The sequence below is a fragment of the Engraulis encrasicolus genome, chromosome 4, assembly GCF_034702125.1.
Source record: "Engraulis encrasicolus isolate BLACKSEA-1 chromosome 4, IST_EnEncr_1.0, whole genome shotgun sequence".
NCBI lineage: Eukaryota > Metazoa > Chordata > Actinopteri > Clupeiformes > Engraulidae > Engraulis > Engraulis encrasicolus.
Window position 1 is genome coordinate 21,542,984 of NC_085860.1, and position 20,000 is coordinate 21,562,983.

At 42.6% G+C, this 20,000-nt stretch overlaps 1 protein-coding gene across 2 annotated transcripts in view; it reads left to right on the forward strand.

Moving 5' to 3' along the window:
- Window positions 1-20,000, forward strand: part of cpne2 (copine II) — a 101,010-nt gene that overhangs the window by 65,968 nt on the left and 15,042 nt on the right. For both annotated transcript variants that reach the window (XM_063196880.1, XM_063196879.1), the window contains exon 14: window positions 2,797-2,930. In XM_063196880.1, the coding sequence (XP_063052950.1) occupies window positions 2,797-2,930 (134 nt within the window). The remainder of the gene's footprint in view (window positions 1-2,796; window positions 2,931-20,000) is intronic.

Below are 20,000 nucleotides of genomic sequence, written 5' to 3' on the forward strand. Positions count from 1 at the left end.
GTTGCACGGCAACAACGAACATTAGCGTGTCCCCGCATCCCTTTCTCATTAGTGGAACGGATCGTATAATCATGTTGGTGTATTCACATGTTAAATCATGACGATTATAATTCAATATTGCTAACCCCTTTCTGATCATTAAAACTTCCGAACTACATACTTTCCTTTGGTTGCCATGGGTACAAGCCTCCGCACGTACATGCCGTTAGATAAAGGCGCCGCTTCTGTAGTCGGCAAAAGCTTCCGGGTTTAGCATATGGACGCAACATCGTATTTATGTTGAAGTTTGACACAAAATGATCAACCATGTCATACCTACAACAGTTTGCGGGGGTTCGCTAAGCGCGTTCTTGCACTCGGAGCTTATTTGAAATTTACCCCTATTCATTCCCAATGGAGGCCGGAAGCCGATACGAACCAGGAAGTCCTTAAATGCTAACATGAAAGACTACAATCTACTACATGCTTCCGCGTTACTGAAGAACTCTATAATGTGTCTTTGTCAGCGACGGGCAAAATGGATTCTTTAGTTACAGTCTAGGGCCACATATTCCGAATAACCTTGTTTAACCTGTCCAGTTCAACCAGGTGACAATACACACACATGAATCCATTTTTCCTATAACTGGTCTTAGTTATAATGTGTCTTGTATAATGTGCTTATTTGGAGGCGTGGAGGGTTTAGTGCAGGTCTTCTCCAACTGCCTTCCACATGGTATAGTATTCCAGGATAGTGTGTGTATAATGATGCGTTTTAGTTATATTGTTATATGATAGATTATATTCTATATTATTTGCAGGCGTGGAAGGTATAGTGCAGGCCTACTCCAAATGCCCTCCACATAGGATAGTATGTGTATAATGATGTGTTTTTGTTATAATGTATCATAGTTATATTATTATATTACATGTATATATTATATTCTATATTATTTGCAGGCGTGGAGGGCATACATAGTGCAGATCTACTCCAAATGCCTTCCACATAGGATTGTATTGCAATATAGTATGTGTATAATGATGTGTCTTGTATAATGTGCTTATTTGCAGGCGTGGAGGGCATACATAGTGCAGGTCTACTCCAACTGCCTTCCACATAGGATTGTATTGCAGGATAGTATGTGTATAATGATGTGTCTTTGCTATAATGTGTTACAGTGCCCTCCATAATTATTGGCACCCGTGGTTGAGATGTGTTAAAAGCCTTAAAATAAATTCAGTGTTTATTGCAGAAGAATACTGTCACACTGAAAATTGTAGGAAAATGTAGCCTTCAACTCAAATGAATTGTAAGAAAATAAAAAAATCCCTGACTAAAAAATAATTATTTTTCATTAAATCACCTGTTCCACAATTATTGGCACCCTTAACAATTCTCAGGAAATAAATATAATTGAAGCATTTCTGTCATTTCTACAGTAGTTTACAAAGTTTACCAGAGTATGTAGGAACATTTAATTAGTAATTCATCACTTCCTGTTTCCCTGGGGTATAAATATGACGTGACACCGAGGCCATTTCTCTTATCCACTCTTAAACATGGGAAAGACAAAGGAACACAGCATACAAGTGAGGCAGATGTGCGTCGACCTTCACAGGTCAGGCAGAGGCTACAAGAAGATTGCCACTCAACTGCAGCTGCCCATATCCACTGTGAGAGGAATAATTAAGAAGTTCAAAACAACTGGAACAGTGGTAAACAAGCCTGGACGAGGACCCAAGTTTATTTTGCCACCACGCACAGTGAGGAGGATGCTAAGAGAAATCAAAATATCTCCAAAGCTCACTGTTACAGAATTACAACAAATGGTAGCATCCTGGGGTCACAAAGTCTCCAAATCAACCATCAGGCGCTGTCTACACGCCAACAAGCTGTTTGGGAGGCATGCACGGAGAAAACCTTTCCTCACTCACAATCATAAACGCAAGCGTCTGGAGTTCGCCAAGCGGTATTGGGGCTTCAACTGGGACCGTGTGCTTTGGTCAGATGAGACCAAGATTGAGCTTTTTGGCAACAAACACTCTAAGTGGGTCTGGCGTACCACGAAAGATGCGCATGCTGAAAAGCACCTCATACCCACTGTGAAGTATGGGGGTGGGTCAGTGATGCTGTGGGGCTGTTTCGCTTCCAAAGGCCCTGGGAACCTTGTTAGGGTGCATGGCATCATGAATGCTTTGAAATACCAGGACATTTTAAATCAAAATCTGTTGCCCTCTGCTCGAAAGCTGAAGCTGGGTCGTCACTGGGTCTTTCAGCAAGACAATGACCCTAAACATATGGCCAAATCTACACAGAAATGGTTCACCAGACACAAAATCAAGCTCCTCCCATGGCCATCTCAGTCCCCTGACCTCAACCCCATTGAGAACCTGTGGGGTGAGCTGAAGAGGAGAGTACAGAGGAGAGGACCCAGGTCTCTGGATGATTTAGAGAGATTCTGCAAAGAGGAATGGCTGAAGATCCCTCTTTCTGTCTTTTCCCATCTTGTGAAACATTATAGGAGAGGATTAGGTGCTGTTTTGTTGGCAAAAGGGGGTTGTACAAAATATTAACACCAGGGGTGCTAATAATTGTGACACACATTATTTGATGTCAAATAATTATTTCTTTATGTGGGATTTTTTCCCCACTGAATAAATGCACTTGTAGTAAAGGTTGGATATTTCTCTTTTTTTCCATTAAGGTCCCTTATTATTTAGAAAAAAAAAATAATAATTGGAAGCTAAAAAACACATCTCAACCAGGGGTGCCAATAATTATGGAGGGCACTGTATGTATGATGGGCTTATTTGCAGGTGTGGAGGGTATTGTGCAGGCCTACTCCAACTGCCTTCCCCACATCCGCTTCTACGGCCCCACCAACTTCGCCCCTATCATCAACCACGTGGCGCGCTTCGCCTCCCAGGCTCTGCAACAGGCCTCAGCAGCAGTATGTACCGTATGCATAGGACACGGAAGTGTGTGTGTGTGTGTATGTGTGTGTGTGTGTACAGTATGTAGTGTGTGTGTGTGTGTGTGTGTGTGTGTGTGTGTGTGTGTGTGTGTGTGTGTGTGTGTGTGTGTGTGTGTGTGTGTGTGTGTGTGTGTGTGTGTGTGTGTGTGTGTGTGTGTGTACAGTATGTAGTATGTGTGTACATGTGCATATGAATACGTGTGTGTTTGTGTGTGTGTGTGTGTGTGTGTGTTTGTCATCAACCACGTGCCGCGCTTTGCATCCCACAGAGACAGAGAGAGAGATGGGGGGTAGACAAAGGGGGAGAGTATAATTAATTACACAGTGATTCATAACAGTTACGTGTGTGCGTGTGTGTGTGTGTGCGCGCGTGTCTGTGTGCAGCCATACATTTTATAGTTCATGTTTCTATATTTTACCTTTTTGTGTGCTTTTATTAGATGGTTAGTTAGGTAGGACTATTTTCCTCTTAATGCTCTTGCCAGTGGAATGTAGGAAGTCATAATCGAAGAGGTCACTCACAGCTGTGCACTTGAAGGGTGCAAAATGTCATTGAAATATATTCGAACAAATAGAAGAAATAGAATAGAAGAAATGGAAGAGTAGAAACAAAAGAAGATGGTGGTGACGAGGATGATGACGATGATGATGATGATCACGATGATGATGATGATCACGATGATGATGATGATGATGATGATGATGATGACGAGTTTCAGGAAAATGATGCAGGAAGAGAAGAAGAAGACGAAGAAGAATAAGAAGAAGAAGAAGAAGAAGAAGAAGAAGGAGAAATAGAAGGAGAGTGGGCTAGAATTGCGGCAACATGGAACATATGCAGAAAAAGAACAATGTTAAGGGAGGGGGGATGAACAAAGAAAGAAAACAGAAAAAGGTTGTTTTTAAAAAAAAGGCAGAGTAAATACTAAAGCATGAGGGGGTCAGTGGGTGAGTCAGTGTATTTTTTAGAGCTGCTGAAGTCAGAGTCTGTGAAATTCAGCGGTTCCCAAACTTTTTCTGCAGGGACATCCTTTTGGATCTTATATTGTCACGATCCCCCACCTCTCATTTTCCAAATACAAAAACATATTTTTGCTAAGCTGAAATGTAAATCTAGCTAGGCCATGCCCTCCTAGTGACCCAACACCTTCGGCACTGCTTCTAGTCAGGCCAAGAGCAATGTAAATATCGTTTCTGATCTCCTGAAAAATCGGGAACTCCACCAACTTTTTCAGGAACCAATCAACCAGTAGCAAACCAAGGAAGGCGGGTTAAACAATGCTGTTTGAGAAACGTTAATTGTTATGCTCTTGGTCAGACCAAGTCTCGAAGAGATTTGAAAGTCGATGACAATCAGGCTAATGTAAATCACCGGAAAGGTAAATACATTTATTAACCACAGATATTAATGGTTGGTAAACAATGTATGGAAAAGTTATAAAAGCATATACTGGATATTCAAGATTTTATCCACGTCCATGAACCCCCAGCAGTAGGCTACCTTCCACGACCCCACTAGGGGTCCCAACCCCTAGTTTGGGAACGACAGGTGCAATACTAAACGGGGAGCCAGTTCAGGTCCTACAACCCACGAGCCTCTTTCACCCCACCTCAGCAGCACTCGGTACCCAGCACTCAGCACTCAGCACGGCTTGTGTCTGCTCTCCGCTGCTAGGTTAATTACAACTGCAGCACTGCAGGCACAGGCACACAGAGGAACAGAACATTTATGCATCTGCATCGGGAGAGAGAGAAAAAGAGAGAGAGAGAGAGCGAGAGAGAGAGAGAGAGAGAGAGAGAGAGAGAGGGTGAAAGAGAGAGAAAGAGAAAGAGAGAGGGAAGAGTGTGAGAGTGAGCGTGAGTGTGAAAGTGAAAGTGAGTGTGAAAGTGAAAGTGAAAGCGTGAGACAGAGGGGACATGGAGGGGACAGAGTGGTAAAGATACAGTTTGAACAGAACATGTAGTCGTGCATGCACCTACACTGGAAAGGGAGTGAGAGAGAGATAATGAGAACAAAAATGAGAGGGAGGGGAGGGGGTGAGCAAAAGAGAGATGTGCATTAGGTTAGGTAACTTGTTTCCAAAACACTACTTCAGAGTTTGGATGAGCTCACTTTGCCAGTGTTGCAAAGGCCTGAGCATATTGTCATGCTGGCAGTGTGCCGAGGCAAGCGGCTATGTTACATTGCATTTGGCAGTCGCTTTATAACCAAAGCAACTTACAATCGAGGACATAATCATAGCCAACATCACAGCAGATATGAAGTGCACAGGAAATATACAAAAGTGCAGATGCATTTTTTTTGTAAGTAAGTACAAACCCCAACTCCGGTGAAGTTGGGACGTTTGGTAAACAGTGAATAAAATCAAAATGCTATCATTTTCAAAACATTCAATCTATTCATTAGATGGAGAATAGTGAAAAGACAACATATTAAGTGTTAAAACCGAGAAAAAAATATTGTTTTGGGGGACATATGTACTCATTTCTAATTTGATAAATCCAACACGTCTCAAATAAGTTGGGACGGGGATCAGTGAAATTTAGTAAACATCCAAATAAGATAAAACAACAAAGAAGAACATTTGAAAATGAATTGTACTGACGGACAATATAGGTGTCCAGGTATAAGATCATCACAGAGAGGCTGAGTCACTCAGAATTAAAGATGCAAAGGGAAATTATTACCATAGTTATTACATACATTTTTGAATTCCCTTTGATTTACCACGATTGAGTGTATATAAGACATATTTTTGTTACTAAAATCATTGTATAGGTTCATGACATCATGAAATATATATTGGCTGTAGTCTCACTCTAATTCCTGGAGTGCTAGAGCTATTGAAAATTGACCATATTAAGAATGCTTAATGCGTGCAAATGATACAGGGGTGTAACATTCTCCTAAGCACCTGAGCTCACTTGAAATAAACCCAGAAGACATGGGAAACTGTCCTTTGCTTACAGAAGTCAGCAGAAGTTGTAGAAGTCCATTCTTTTTGACAATAATAGAGCATTGCACATCCTGTGCTACAGTGAAAATGGACCATCCAACTTGTGTTAGTGCTAGCTTCAAAAGTCAGCCTCCATGATGGCATGCGGGTGCAGTAGTGCATTGGTTAAGATGTTCTCACTCATCTGTAGAGTTAAATACAGTGCTGAATGGTATAAATGGGCTTTAAACAGCATGAAAAGCCACTCATGCATTATATTTTGAAGGGAGACCTTCGATTACTGCCACATAGTAAGGTCAAATTGCATTCTCTACTATGTTTTAACAGTTTGGCTCCATCATAAGGACCAGCAGATGATAAAATGGTGGGCTTTTGGTCAAGACCTGTCACACTGTAAGCACTACAGAAAGGAAAACATTGCAAAACATGACAAGGAATACACCCAACATTTAAGCTGGTGAAATCATGTCCAAGATAGGAATTAACACTGTTTTTTATATAAAATCATCTCATCGGTTAATGTATTTAACTGTTAAGTGTTGTCTTTTCTTTTGTTTTTAGTCTTCCTCGACATTTGCTGCCATTTATTGTCCCCGTCCCAACTCTTTTGAGACGTGTTGGATTTATCAAATTAGAAATGACTACATATGTCCCCCAAAGCAATATTTTTTCTTGGTTTTAACACTTAATATGTTGTCTTTTCAATATTCTCCAGCTAATTAATATATTGAATGTTTTGAAAATGATAGCATTTTGATTTTATTCACTGTTTACCAAACGTCCCAACTTCACCGGAGTTGGGGTTTGTATTTATGCTAACTCTGCTTGAGCATTTTGCCAGTATTGGGCTGTATAGGGCAGCCATATCCTAGTGGTTAGGGAGGTGGACTTAACAACAGTCGATGGAAGGTTCAAATCCCACCCTTACCTTTCCCTACACCTCCATCCATGGCTGAAGAGCATGAAGTGTGAAGTCCTCAATTGACAATGTGATCCTCATACATGGTACATACAGTGTATGTGTTTGTGTGTGCGTGCGTGCGTGCATGTGTGCGTGTATGTGTGTCTGTCTGTCTGTCTGTCTGTCTGTCTGTCTGTCTGGAAGTCGAAAGGAGAACAAAGGGATGGAGAGGAGTTGTTTGAACCGAAGACTGACCCTGCACCGACAGACCCTAATTGCTTAGCAGAGAAAACTAGACACACACACATACACACACGAACACACACACACACACACACACACACACACACACACACACACACACACACACACACACACACACACACACACACACACACACACACACACACACACACACACACACACCAAGAAACACCACTGTACAACACATAACATAAAAAATGGGACTGTGGCTTGTCAGTTCAAAGTCTTCTGGCACTCTTTGAACACTGCCTGAGCCTTGCCTCCTCTCTCTCCCGTTCCCATCCCAGCGGAGACCGGCCATTAAAATCTCTTTTCAATTAGAGCTATTTATAGCAAGTGATTCAGTGGAACAAATGTTCTGCCGTTTTCTCACCGTCGTTCCTCTTTTTTAATGACTACCAAGTTGGCGCCCCACAGAGTAGTGTGTGTTTGCAGGCGGAGCAGACTTTATTATTTTTTTAGGCAAACACACACACACACGCGCATGTACTGTATGCACGCACAGGCGCGCGCACGCTGCGTGCACACACACACACCACGCATACACACACACACACCGAGAGAGACACTGACTGGCGTGGGCTGCCTGCCTGTGTAGGCGCTCCACGGTGTGTGAGCTCAGACAAAGAGGCTTTCGCAGAAACATGTACGTGTAATGATGTATTTGGTGAAGTTGAAATGAAAAGAAAAGAACACCGAATGTGGGTGCTCTTTGCGTCGAAACAAAAAAAGGTGTTTTGATTAGCAGGTTTGCTCGGCTTGAGGTGATGTGTGATGTGATGGAGTTGTGGTGTTGTTCAGTTTGGCTGATTCATAACACATAACACATAGCAGCCACCTGTGAGACATAGCATGCCAGCACAGTATTTAAAAAATATATATGTATTATTAACCCAAGATGTAGAAAAGGGTTTTCAAGGAAAGTGCAGCATGCCATTTACTTCTTTAAAAAGTTTTGTGTCGATTGGCATGTACAGAAAATCTATAAGTCTGTAACAAGAAGCTATTAGGGTTGATTATTATTATTTATTAAGATTTTCAAACCTTTAATGGACAGGGCAGTGTGAGATGTTGACATGAGGTGAGTGTGAGAGAGAGAGACGAAGGAGGTTCAGGAAACAACCTTGAACCGGAATCGAACTGCGGCAGTATGGTGCCTTAACCATTTGAGCCATGGCCAAGACCACTGAGGTTGAGTTTTTTTTGAGTGCACACACAATAAGGGATGGATGAAAAGCATTATAAACACTTAGTAAATAATTTACCAATGATGAACAAAGCACAAACAAATGTTTTTTTTTATTATTAACTAAGCTTTATTAATGCTTTATAAAATATCTACAAATACTAGCTTCAAGATTTTACAAACCTTTTATTTTTGTTCATTTACAAAAAATGTAATTGATAAAAAACAACTTACCTATGAAATATGAACACATTTCCCACTCATTTACAAAAAAATGTTAATGTTTTGTTAATCTTTAGTTAATTACTTTTAATTATTTACTAAGTGTTCATAATGCTTTGTATGCATCCCTTATTATGAAGTGGGTTTTTTTGAGTGCACACACAGGTGAGGTGACCTCTATTTGTGGCCCACAGAGCCGCATTGCACACACAGGTGAGGTGACCTCTATTTGTGGCCCACAGAGCCAGCCGTATTGCATGATCAGACAAACAGGGCGACTGTACGGTGTCAGCCAGCCGCTAATAGCTAGTCATTATTTATGCTCCTCTTACAGAAGGCCCTTGGTGCTTTTTGTCCCTAATTGCACCCTGTCACCTACCAGAGGCAAAATGGAGCTGAGTCTGAGACAAAGGCAGAGAGAGAGAGAGAGAGAGAGAGAGAGAGAGAGAGAGAGAGAGAGAGAGAGAGAGAGAGAGAGAGAGAGAGAGCAGCAGACAGGAAGATAGGAGAGGAAAAGAGAAGAGGGGAGGAGAGGAGAGCAAAGGAAGAGAGTTTCATTCTGTGCATGCCTGAAAAGAGGGAGAAAGAGAGGTAGAGAGAGAGGTAGAGAGAGAGAGAGAGAGAGAGAGAGAGAGAGAGAGAGAGAGAGAGAGAGAGAGAGGTAGAGAGAGAGAGAGAGAGAGAGAGAGAGAGAGAGAGAGAGAGAGAGAGAGAGAGAGAGAAAGAGACGCTGCATGTCATGTTGGTGTTTGTGGGTAGCCAGTGGGTGAGGTTGGTATTGAGGTATGCCACTGCTGTTACAGAAACCATGTGTTTGTTTTTCGTCATTAGCCTCCACCAGGTTCACCTGGGCATCACGTTTCACACCACATACACCACAGTTGCCACCAGGGCTGTAGTATTCGAGTCTGGACATACACCATAGTTTCCACCACACATTGCCTGACAGGTTTCTGACCTTTCTCATTACATTACATTACATTTGGCAGACAAATGAGGACATAATCATAGCCAACATCACTAGCAGATACAAAGTGCACAGGAAATATACAGAACAACAAGTGCAGATGCAAAGAAGGTTTAGTGATTTTTTTCTAAGTTAAGTAGACTTCTCAGCTGTCCATCGTGTCCGATGATGACGCTTGTTCCAGGGGGTTGGGTCCGGGGGGGGGGGGGGGGGGGGGGGGATGCTATTGTCTCCAGGTGGTCAGGGTTGATGTTGCAGCGCTTCAACAGTTCTTTGGTAAAGTCCTTGTATCTTCTCTTCTAGCCACCTGCAGCCCGCTTGGAGTTGAGCAACTGTCCATAAAGGACTTGGTGTGGGACGCGATAGTCAGGCATGCGAATAGTGTTTCCAACCCAGCGTAAATGCCTTTTGGCCAGAGCTGCTTCCATGCTGGTGGTGCCGGTGGCAGTCAGAATGTCAGTATGGGGGATGCGGCCCTCCCAGGACAGGTGGAGTATTTTTTGCAGGCATCTGATGTGAAACATATCCAGGCTCTTTATCTGGCGTCTGTACGGCGTCCATGTTTCTGCCCCATAGAGTAGGGTGGTGACACAGACTGCATTGTAGACATCTACTTTGGTGCTGATTTTCAGGTTGTTGTTGTCAAATACTCTCTTCCTACGGCGCCCAAAGGCTGATGAGGCTTTGTTGATACGGTGGTTAATTTCACTGTCAAGGGTAGAATCTGCAGAGAGTGTGGAGCCCAGGTATGTAAAATGCTGAACAAGACTGATTGGATTGCCATTTATGTGGAAGCCAAGATGTGAAGGAGAGCTGATACAGAGTTGTGCCATGACCTCTGTCTTCTTGGTGTTAACTTGAAGACCGAAGGACTGATACAACGCTGCAATGGTGTCCAGGGCATGCTGCATGGATTCTGGGCTGTGTGCCAAGATGGCACAGTCATCTGCATATTGGAGCTCATGGATATGGCAGGTTGATGTTAGGTAGAAGTTAAAGGATTTATCCGGAGTTGGAACAAGTTTGCCTGATTTTTGCATGTTTGGGATGAAATACAGTCACTCTAGAGCAAAATCAAGGCAAAAGGATGCGTTTTGAGAAAGTTTGATAATATCACGTTAGCCTCGTTAGCCATATCAGCTATGCAATATGAAAGATGCGGGCATCGTTTTTCGGCGGTTACACACATTTCAAAAACACAACATTTTAAAGTCTTGCACAGCTCAAAACAACTTCACACGTACCTCATAATATGTTGAGGGTATCCACACATAAACCGAAGTGTCCAAAGCCCTTCATGTATTCTTGAAAGGTCTGCAGAATGTGTTTTGTGAAGCTACTACCTTGAGAATATCTAAATTACGGTCGAGACAACTATTTGACACTAAAGTCCACCAAGTAGATTGCCGAGTGCGTCGCACCATCAGCTGTGGTTACTCGCTATGGAAATAATCATAGCTGATGATGCGACGCACTCGGCAATCTACTGTATTTCATCCCAAACATGCAAAAATCAGGCAAACTTGTTCCAACTCCGGATAAATCCTTTAAGTAGAGTACACACACACACATACACATCATGTCAAGAGTCTGGCCTGGGGCTTTCTCCAAGGAATCTTTTGAGTACTTTAAGTGTGTGACTCGCTTGTGACATAAATTTGGTGTTACCAGAATGACCATGTCATACATTTGGTGTTACCAGAATGGCAATGACTCAGTCGCATTTTTAAAGAGTCTGTGTAGTGTCATGTTAGTAGTATTGGTGGTGTGACTGACTTCTTACTCGAGTCTACATTATCTTAGGACAAACTAGCTCATCAACTCTGAACATGTGTTGATGATGGACTTTCATGTAAAGCCAAGCCTGGCCTGTCATATAAGCTCACTGTGTGTGTGTGTGTGTGTGTGTGTGTGTGTGTGTGTGCCTATTGGACACCAGATGGAAATTAGCCCTTGGGCTACAATCTGGCATGTTTACATATATGTACATGTATGTATATGTTCATTAATGTGCAATGTCCTGAACAAATAAAGTAAAAGTAAGTAAAAAAATGAAATAAAAAAAAAAGTGTGTGTGTGTGTGTGTGTGTGTGTGTGTGTGTGTGTGTGTGTGTGTGTGTGTGTGTGTGTGTGTGTGTGTGTGTGTGTGTGTCTCTCTCTTTCTCTCTCTCTCTCTCTCTCTCTCTCTCTCTCTCTCTCTCTCTCTCTCTCTCTCTCTCTCTCTCTCTCTCTATTTCCCTGTTTCTCTGTTTGTGGACGATATTCTTACCGCCCCCCCCTCCTAAAATTAGACATTTCTCTTGAATAATCATTGAGAATGACCATTATTAATATATCTATGTTATTCTGGAAACTAATACACCATGGAGGAGATAGTATCCAATAAGTTAAATTTGGACTTTTCCATTTTCACAATGAGTTTAAACAAAAAAGGGTAAAAATGGCAAGGACAAAATTATTAGCCCCCTTATCATTAATAATCAATACAGTGCTATTTATGAACCAAAAGTGACATCAGGCACTTTGATTAGTTGTTAACTAGGTTGGCACATGTCCTACCTGGGATTTTTGGCCCATTTTTTCATTGCATATAGTTAAGCTGGTCCAAACTGCATGGATGTTGAGGATGGACGTTCATTTTCAGCACTTCTCAAAGGCTATCTAAAGGATTGAGGTATGAACCACTCCATGACCATGGTTTTAGTATCCTTGAAGAACATTTGAACTATTTTAGATGTAGGTTCTGGGTCATTATCTTATTGAAAGATCCAGTGAAGATCTTAGCTTCCTCTAATATGAGCATAGTTTTGCATGGTCACCTTCCACATTCTATCATAATCCTCTGTTTTTATGGTGCCTTACACCCAAACAAGGTTTCCTGTGGCTGAGGCTGCCACAGAATGATGCTTCCACCACCATGTTTAATTGTGGAAACCAAGTTATAAAGGTTTAAGGCCTATCCCTTTCTTCACCTGACAGACGCAGAATTCATGCATCCAAGCAGGTGCAATTGAATCTCATCAGATGAAAGCAGCGACTTTCAAAACTCATTTTTGACTTTCAGATGTTCACAGGCAAAGCTCAATAACACTCTGATATGCACCGCCTTTAGTAAAGGGGCGATGATGGCCCCAATGCCCAATATGATGACAAGCCCTAACAGCTGTCTTTCTTGAAATAAAAACTCCAGGTGAGGCCAGGTCAAAAACAATCATCTAGACAGGTGTCCAATGCTTATTTGGTCTAATGAGACTAAGCGGTTTCCACAGTTACACATAGTGGTGGGGGCATCATGTTTTTAGTCTGTTATTCAGCCTCAGACACAGGGAGTCTGGGTCTGGATCTGGATTGCTGGGCAGGGTTCCCACGGGTCATGGAATTTCTGGAATATCATGGAATTTCATAAAAGTTTTTCCAGTCATGGAAAGTCATGGAATTTGAAAATTTTGAATGCACAGTCATGGAATATCATGGAATTTTCTTAACAGCTGTTTAGAAGCAAAAACCTTTTTGTTTGGCGTATAACATTGTTTCTCACTGATTATACTTCATCGCTTCGCCACAGACGGTTTGGTTTCGCACTGTAATGTGCAACATTGTAGAATGCAATGAGCCCACTGAACTCTGGCGGTGGCTCTGCGTCATCTCGAGGGGTGAATATAATCTTCAGTTTTTACACTTTTTAAAACGTTTGAACGTCTTTTTTTAACGGAAGTGGTCATGGAAATTCTGTTTTTCTGGTCTGGAAAGTCATGGAAAATCATGGAATTTTATATCTGAATTAGAGTGGGAACCCTGGCTGGGTCTTCCAACAACATTATAACCCAATGCATACATTTACATTTGTTCAGAGGTTCTTCAAGGACACTAAAACCATGATACTGGAATGACCCGCTCATAGCCCAGTCCTCAATCCCACTGAGAGTCTGTGGCAAATGTCTATGCTCAGCATCCATGCAATTTGGACCAGCTGGAACACTTTGCAGTGACGAAATGGGCCAAAATCTGTAGTGGGGCATGTGCCAACCTAGGTAACAACTAATCAGAGCCTGTTGTCAGTTTTGGTTCATAAATGGCGCCATATTGACTATTAATGATTGGGGCTAATAATTTTAAACTCATTGTTACAATAGAAAAATCCCCAACTGGGAGCACTGATGATGGGCTAGACCCGAAACGTTTGTCCCCTACCTGTCGGTTTTATTTACTTTTTTCGGCTTTGTTTAATACAGTTTTTGATTTTGCATTCCGCTCCAGTTTGCGACTCCTTTCTTCCTTTTCATTTCCAGAATAACAGAAACGGTTAAAAATGGTCATTATCACGGAGAAATCAAGAGAGATGTCTAATTTCAGGAGGGGGGCTAATAATATCGTCCTCAACTGTATGTATGTATGTATGTATGTATGTATGTATGTATGTATGTATGTATGTATGTATGTATGTATGTATGTATGTATGTATGTATGTATGTATCATGTGTAAATGAGGGGAAAAAAGGAGAGAGAGAGAAGTTAAGCTTCAGCTCTTTAGTGATTGCTCTTTAACAAGGTTGGTCTCCATTACATCATTCAGATGCCCCAGCAGCCTCAGACACTCCAGGGGAACACACTGGCCGTACTGTGCGTGTGCATGTGTGTGTGTGTGTGTGTGTGTGTGTGTGTGTGTGTGTGTGTGTGTGTTTGTGTTTGTGTCATACTGGCCATAGGTATACCTGAGGGGTACACACTGGCCAGTGTGTGTGTGTGTGTGTGTGTGTGTGTGTGTGTGTGTGTGTGTGTGTGTGTGTGTGTGTGTGTGTGTGTCTGCGTGCGTGCATGCTTGCGTGTGTGCTTGTACATGTATTTGGTAATCACTCTGGCCATAGTGGGAGCTAAGATGGAGGACTAGCCTGCTAAACTAGAAGAACCCACCTACAGTAGTTGGTCTAGATCACCAGAGCCTGATTAATCCACAAGATAGATATAGCTGCAGCCTAGGGGCCCCCGCCTGCCAGGGCGGCATAGAATGGCCAAAAGTGAAAAATTGCAGAATTGACATTATGCAATATTTAACAACTTCTGTTGAGTACAGTTGGTTATTCTTAATTCCTAGCTCTTAATTATGACATTTGCATGTATTACTATGTTGGCCTATTCAAAATTTGCTATGCACTCTTAGTGTCTCACAATTTGCCTTCCCGGGGCCCCCACAGCAACCTGTACCCTAGGGGCCCCAGGCCATCTTAATCCAGCCCTAAAGATCATCACAACAGGCCCGAACCCAGACCCACCAATCACAACGCAAGGTTTTTAAAAAAAAAGTTCAATCTTTAAGGCGGGCCTACGAGAATAGCGATAGTCGTGTGACTGTGGAGACAGCAGAATGGCTACAGCTAACGAAATGCAGGTTTTGTGAAAAAGTTTTGGAGAAGCATAATGAAATTGGACATGCCCTAATTACCACCTGAATTCTATTCTCTGCTCAACTGTCATTCGTTGGAATTCAGCATGAAAAGATAGGTACGCCTGTTTACCCATTTGAACCTCATTCTCCGCTCAGCCATCAATCGGTGTAATTTCAGTGCACCGAAATTGGGAACTCCCCTTAATTGACTGCACATCTTTTATTCTCTGCTCACCTGTCTCTAGTCAGACATTTGCTTTCTCGCTCACACCCACCACTCCCCGTTCACCTTCCCCTCTGTCACTTTTCAATCGGTTCATCAGGCGTCCTGTCCTAGCTTCTTCAACAGTTCACCTTACTCCATTGATCTCTGGCCGGTGGGTGTCCGCTCAGACCTTGCACATACCTGCGGGCGCAGATACTGCTGAGCTCTCAGTGGCGCCCAATACTCCCGAACTCGAGAATGTCAGCACTTCAGCACCACGGCCAGCGATCTTGCCCAATACGCCACGTAATCCAACTATCTCAGCTTCTCGAATGCAGTGGTCCCTGCGGACCCCGTGAAGCACTTTGATGATCGGTCCACCACGTAGACAGCCACTCTCCTGCATGAGCCGCAAGATCACGAGAAGTCCGTTCTCCAGCGAGAATAAAGATATATGCATATATGCTTAATCCAAATTTCAGATAGTGAACTAATTGAATTGAATCGAATTGAAAACTTTATTACAGACTCAAAAAGTTCCATATAAGATACATAAAAAGACATAAAAACACATAAAAAACAGACAGGTACATCACAAAGCACCAGATTCATTTGAAAACATATAAACATCTATACCAGTGCTGCCACAATTCAGAGAAGTACCTTATATCACTCTGCCTGGTATCACAAAGAGTAGATATTATACCATTGCTTGATCCAGCAAGTCTACCCATAAATCTATGCATAAAATTTCTCAGCAGTGCATGAAAAGTGGGGACACTACAATTGACAAATAAAGTGCTTGCGCTCGTCCATCTTGGGAACTGAAGGAGAATCCTAAACGCATCATTGTATGCCACCTGCAGCTTCTTCAGCTTAGCTGTATGGTATTTACACCATAAGTGTGCTGTGTAAAAAGGTGTGCAGTAGGCTCTAAAGAGATTAACCTTGACATCATCTGTGCACATATGGAACCTGCGTGCCAACATATTGGCCTGTGCATATAATTTACGACACTGACGCTGGATATCATCATCATCACACAGGTCATCAGTAATGATATGACCCAGATACCGCACTTCACACACTACATCAAGAGAGCTGTTAGACAGAAAAAACGAGGGGAAGTTTTGTTTTTGGTCCTCCTTAGTTCTCACAACTAAAATCACACTTTTTTAATGATTAAACTTGATGTCAAATAGGAGTCCATAACTGGAGCACACATTAAGCAATTGCTGAAGCCCAGCACTATATGGGGACATGATAACCAGATCATCAGCATAAATGAGATGATTAATTACCTTGTCACCCACCATACACCCAGTTTTACACTGCTTAAGATTACAGGATAGCTCATCCATATATACATTGAATAGAACAGGGGATAAGATGCCACCCTGTCTTACCCCATTTGTTACATGGAAGGGTGTAGATAGGCTACTGCCCCATCTTGTTTGCATTGTTTGATTAGTGTACCAGTATTGCAGGATCCTTATCAGGTAGGATGGAACACCTCGCTGTTGAAGTTTGTGATATAATTTGCCATGGTTAATTCTGTCAAAGGCCCTAGAAGCATCTAGGAAGCACAGGAAAACAGTGGAATTATGTCTTTTGTAATTATTTATGATTTCCTTGAGAGCGTAAATACACAGGTCTGTTCCAAGTTTGGTCTTAAAGCCAAACTGGTTGTCTGTGGTTTCAACATAGTCGCTGAGCATATCTAAAATAATCACTTCTACCAACTTAGAGATAATGCTGGCCAGAGCAATTGGCCGGTAGTTATCAATGCTGGAAATATTGCCAGTTTTGTCTTTAATCACTGGCACTAGCAAAACTGACATCGTCGTTTCAGGTAGTATTCCATGCATTAAAAGGCCAGTAAAGCACAATGCAAGCAAGATTGGTAACCTCCTACAGGCATATTTTAGATGCTCAGCTGTTACCTGATCAGGCCCACAGGCTTTGTTCATAGACAGTTTCTCAATGGCATATTGCACTACATCAGGTCTAATCATCACATTATCATTAAAAGATACATTACCTACATGAAACTCTTCACTCTTAACACAGTTAAAAATACCACCATAATGTTCGCTCCAGAGTTGTGCAATCTGTTCGGAGCAGTTGTTCGATTGGTCATAGCATTGGCTAATGCGGTGCATATGGCTATTTGAAGCACAAAGCCAATGGTTTGGTACCGCCCACAGCCCTTAGCTATCTGAACTGTGCCATTCCAGACTAAAGTTTTCATGTTTTCATGTTTCGGGAAGGCAGTCTCTGGTGGTAATCGTAGTGAATGGGGGATGGGTGCATGTTGACATGTGATGGGATTTATTTATAAACAGTATGTAGCTATGTACTGTATCTCTAGTGCGCGTGTGCATGCGGGCACGCGTGTGTGTGTGTGCTCGCAAAAACTGTAAGGTTTGCGCACATCCCAAAAAAGGAAAAGGAATATTTGAACATGCCACAAAAGCTCCCTTGTCATGATTTAGTGGGAAAAAAATTGAACATTGTTTCGACCTACAAGGTCTTCGTCAGGTATCTCATGTGTGTGCTCGCAGCCATGGTTGTGTAATAATAATAATAATAATAATAATTGTATTTGTATAGCACTGTGTCATACAAAGCATGTAACTCAAAGCGCTTAACAAATGGGAAAAAAAAAACATTGTTAGAGATAGATTTAAAAGGAGAGGTATAGAGGAGAGGCAGAAAAAGCAGGAAGGCAGAGGAAGAAGAGATAGACAGAGAATGTAGAGTCATAAGGTCAACGTAGGTTAGGACCAGGATTCTTAGATGTGTAAGGTCCATAGTGGCTGGGCCTATCATAAGTCATAGATAGTCACACAGAGATTGGGCGCTCAGGTGCGGCCCCTGGTGGCATCAGGGGTGAGGAAAAACTCCCTTTCGCTTGATTCATAGTTTGTAAGGGGGAAAAAAAGCTCAGTGAGGTCTGAGAAAAAAAGACCCCCTATAGTCAGGAAGAAACCTCAGGCAGAGACCAGCGGCCACCAAGGGGAGCCCCCTGCCAGGGCTGGTTGCGAGTAGTAAGGGCGCTGCGGCAGCTGGGACACTATGACGCCTTGGCAGCTAGGAGTTGGCAAGGATGAAGAGGTGGGTCTTCAGCTGCTTCTTGAAGGAGTCGACGGAGGTGGCTGATCGGATCTCGATGGGGAGGGCGTTCCATCTCTTGGGCGCATAGCAGGCAAACGCGGCGTCGCCGATCTTCTTCTGCGGGGGGGTGGGGGTCCTTAGCAGCTTGGCATCAGTGGACCTGAGAGCTCGAGCAGGGGCATAAAAAGAGAGCATGTCTGAGATATAGCTAGGGGCAAGTCCATTTAATGCTTTAAATACTGTGAGCAGAATCTTAAAGTCGATTCTGTATGAGACAGGTAACCAGTGCAGGTCTGCCAAGACAGGAGAGATGTGCTCTCTCATTCTGGTTCTTGTTAGGATTCTTGCCGCAGAATTTTGAATGAGTTGCAATTTGTCAATTAATTTTTTTTGGGAGACCAGAGAAGAGAGCATTGCAGTAGTCTATCCTACTGGTGACAAAGGCATGAATAAGTTTCTCAGCGTCTTGTCGGGGGGCCAAGCCGCGCACTTTGTTGACATTTCTAAGATGGAAAAAAGCAGATTTTGTTATCTTGTTGATGTGAGGCTCAAAGCTCAAATCCGAGTCTATGACCACACCTAGGCTAGTAACCTTATCTTTAATGTGCATGCTTAGGTCACCTAGGCTTGAGTGGAGTTTTGCACGTTTTCTCTTAGGCCCAATGAGCAACACTTCAGTTTTATCCTCATTTAATTTTAGGAAGTTACTGTTCATCCAATCTGTGATGGCAGACATGCATTTAGTCAAGGCATGAATGGCAGTGGTTTGGCTAGGCTCGACAGAGATATATAGTTGAGTGTCATCGGCATAGCTATGAAAATCAACAAATAGCTCTCTGATGATGGAGCCCAGGGGCAACATATAGAGAGAGAAGAGGAGAGGGCCCAAGCAACTACCCTGAGCAACTCCAAAAGGCACATCATACTTGTTGGAGACGTATTCTCCGATGGTGACAAAAAACTGCCTTCCTGTAATATATGTTTTGAACCACTCTAAGACGTGACCGGACAAGCCTACCCAAGATTCAAGGCGGTCAATTAGTATGTTGTGGTCTATCGTGTCAAAGGCGGCACTGAGGTCGAGGAGGATAAGTGCTGAAACTTTGTTTGCGGCAGTGCTGAGCATAAGATCACTTATTATTTTGGTTAGTGCTGTTTCGGTGCTATGGTTGGCTCTAAAGCCTGATTGGAATTTTTCCAAGATATCATTCCCAGCCATATGTTGATTAAGCTGTTTAAATACAACTTTTTCTAGTACCTTGCTTATAAAGGGGAGGTTTGATATAGGTCTGTAGTTGTTTAAAGAATTCTGATCTAAATTTGTCTTTTTTAGGAGTGGCTTTACCATGGCTGTTTTGAATGAGCTTGGAAAAATGCCTGTAAGCATAGAGGTGTTAACAATTTGCAGTAAAGGTGCTGCTAAGCAACCAAGTATGTTTTTTAGCTGATATGTGGGGATCGCGTCAAGGCTGCAGGTAGACTGCTTACTTTCCCTGACTATTTTACAGAGGTCGTCCTCTGTAATTGGACAAAACTTTTGGAAGCTCTCAGGTCTCCTAGGGGGGTTTAACCCTCCCCTCGGTGTATCGCCTGAGTGGGCGACAGAGGTTGCTGCGTTTCCACCTTGGATGCCTTCTCTAATGTCCGCAATCTTTTTATTAAAAAATCTAGAAAATTCCTCGCACTTGGCATGTGATGCTGCATTTAGGTTGTTATTGCTATGTGTTGGATTAAGCAGGTGTAGAGTTGTACAGTTGACAGGAGACATGTAGCCGAGCCGTAAGGCAGCAGGTGGGTGATGTTAGTTTAGGAGAATGACAAGCAGTCAGGAGCAACAGCCCTCC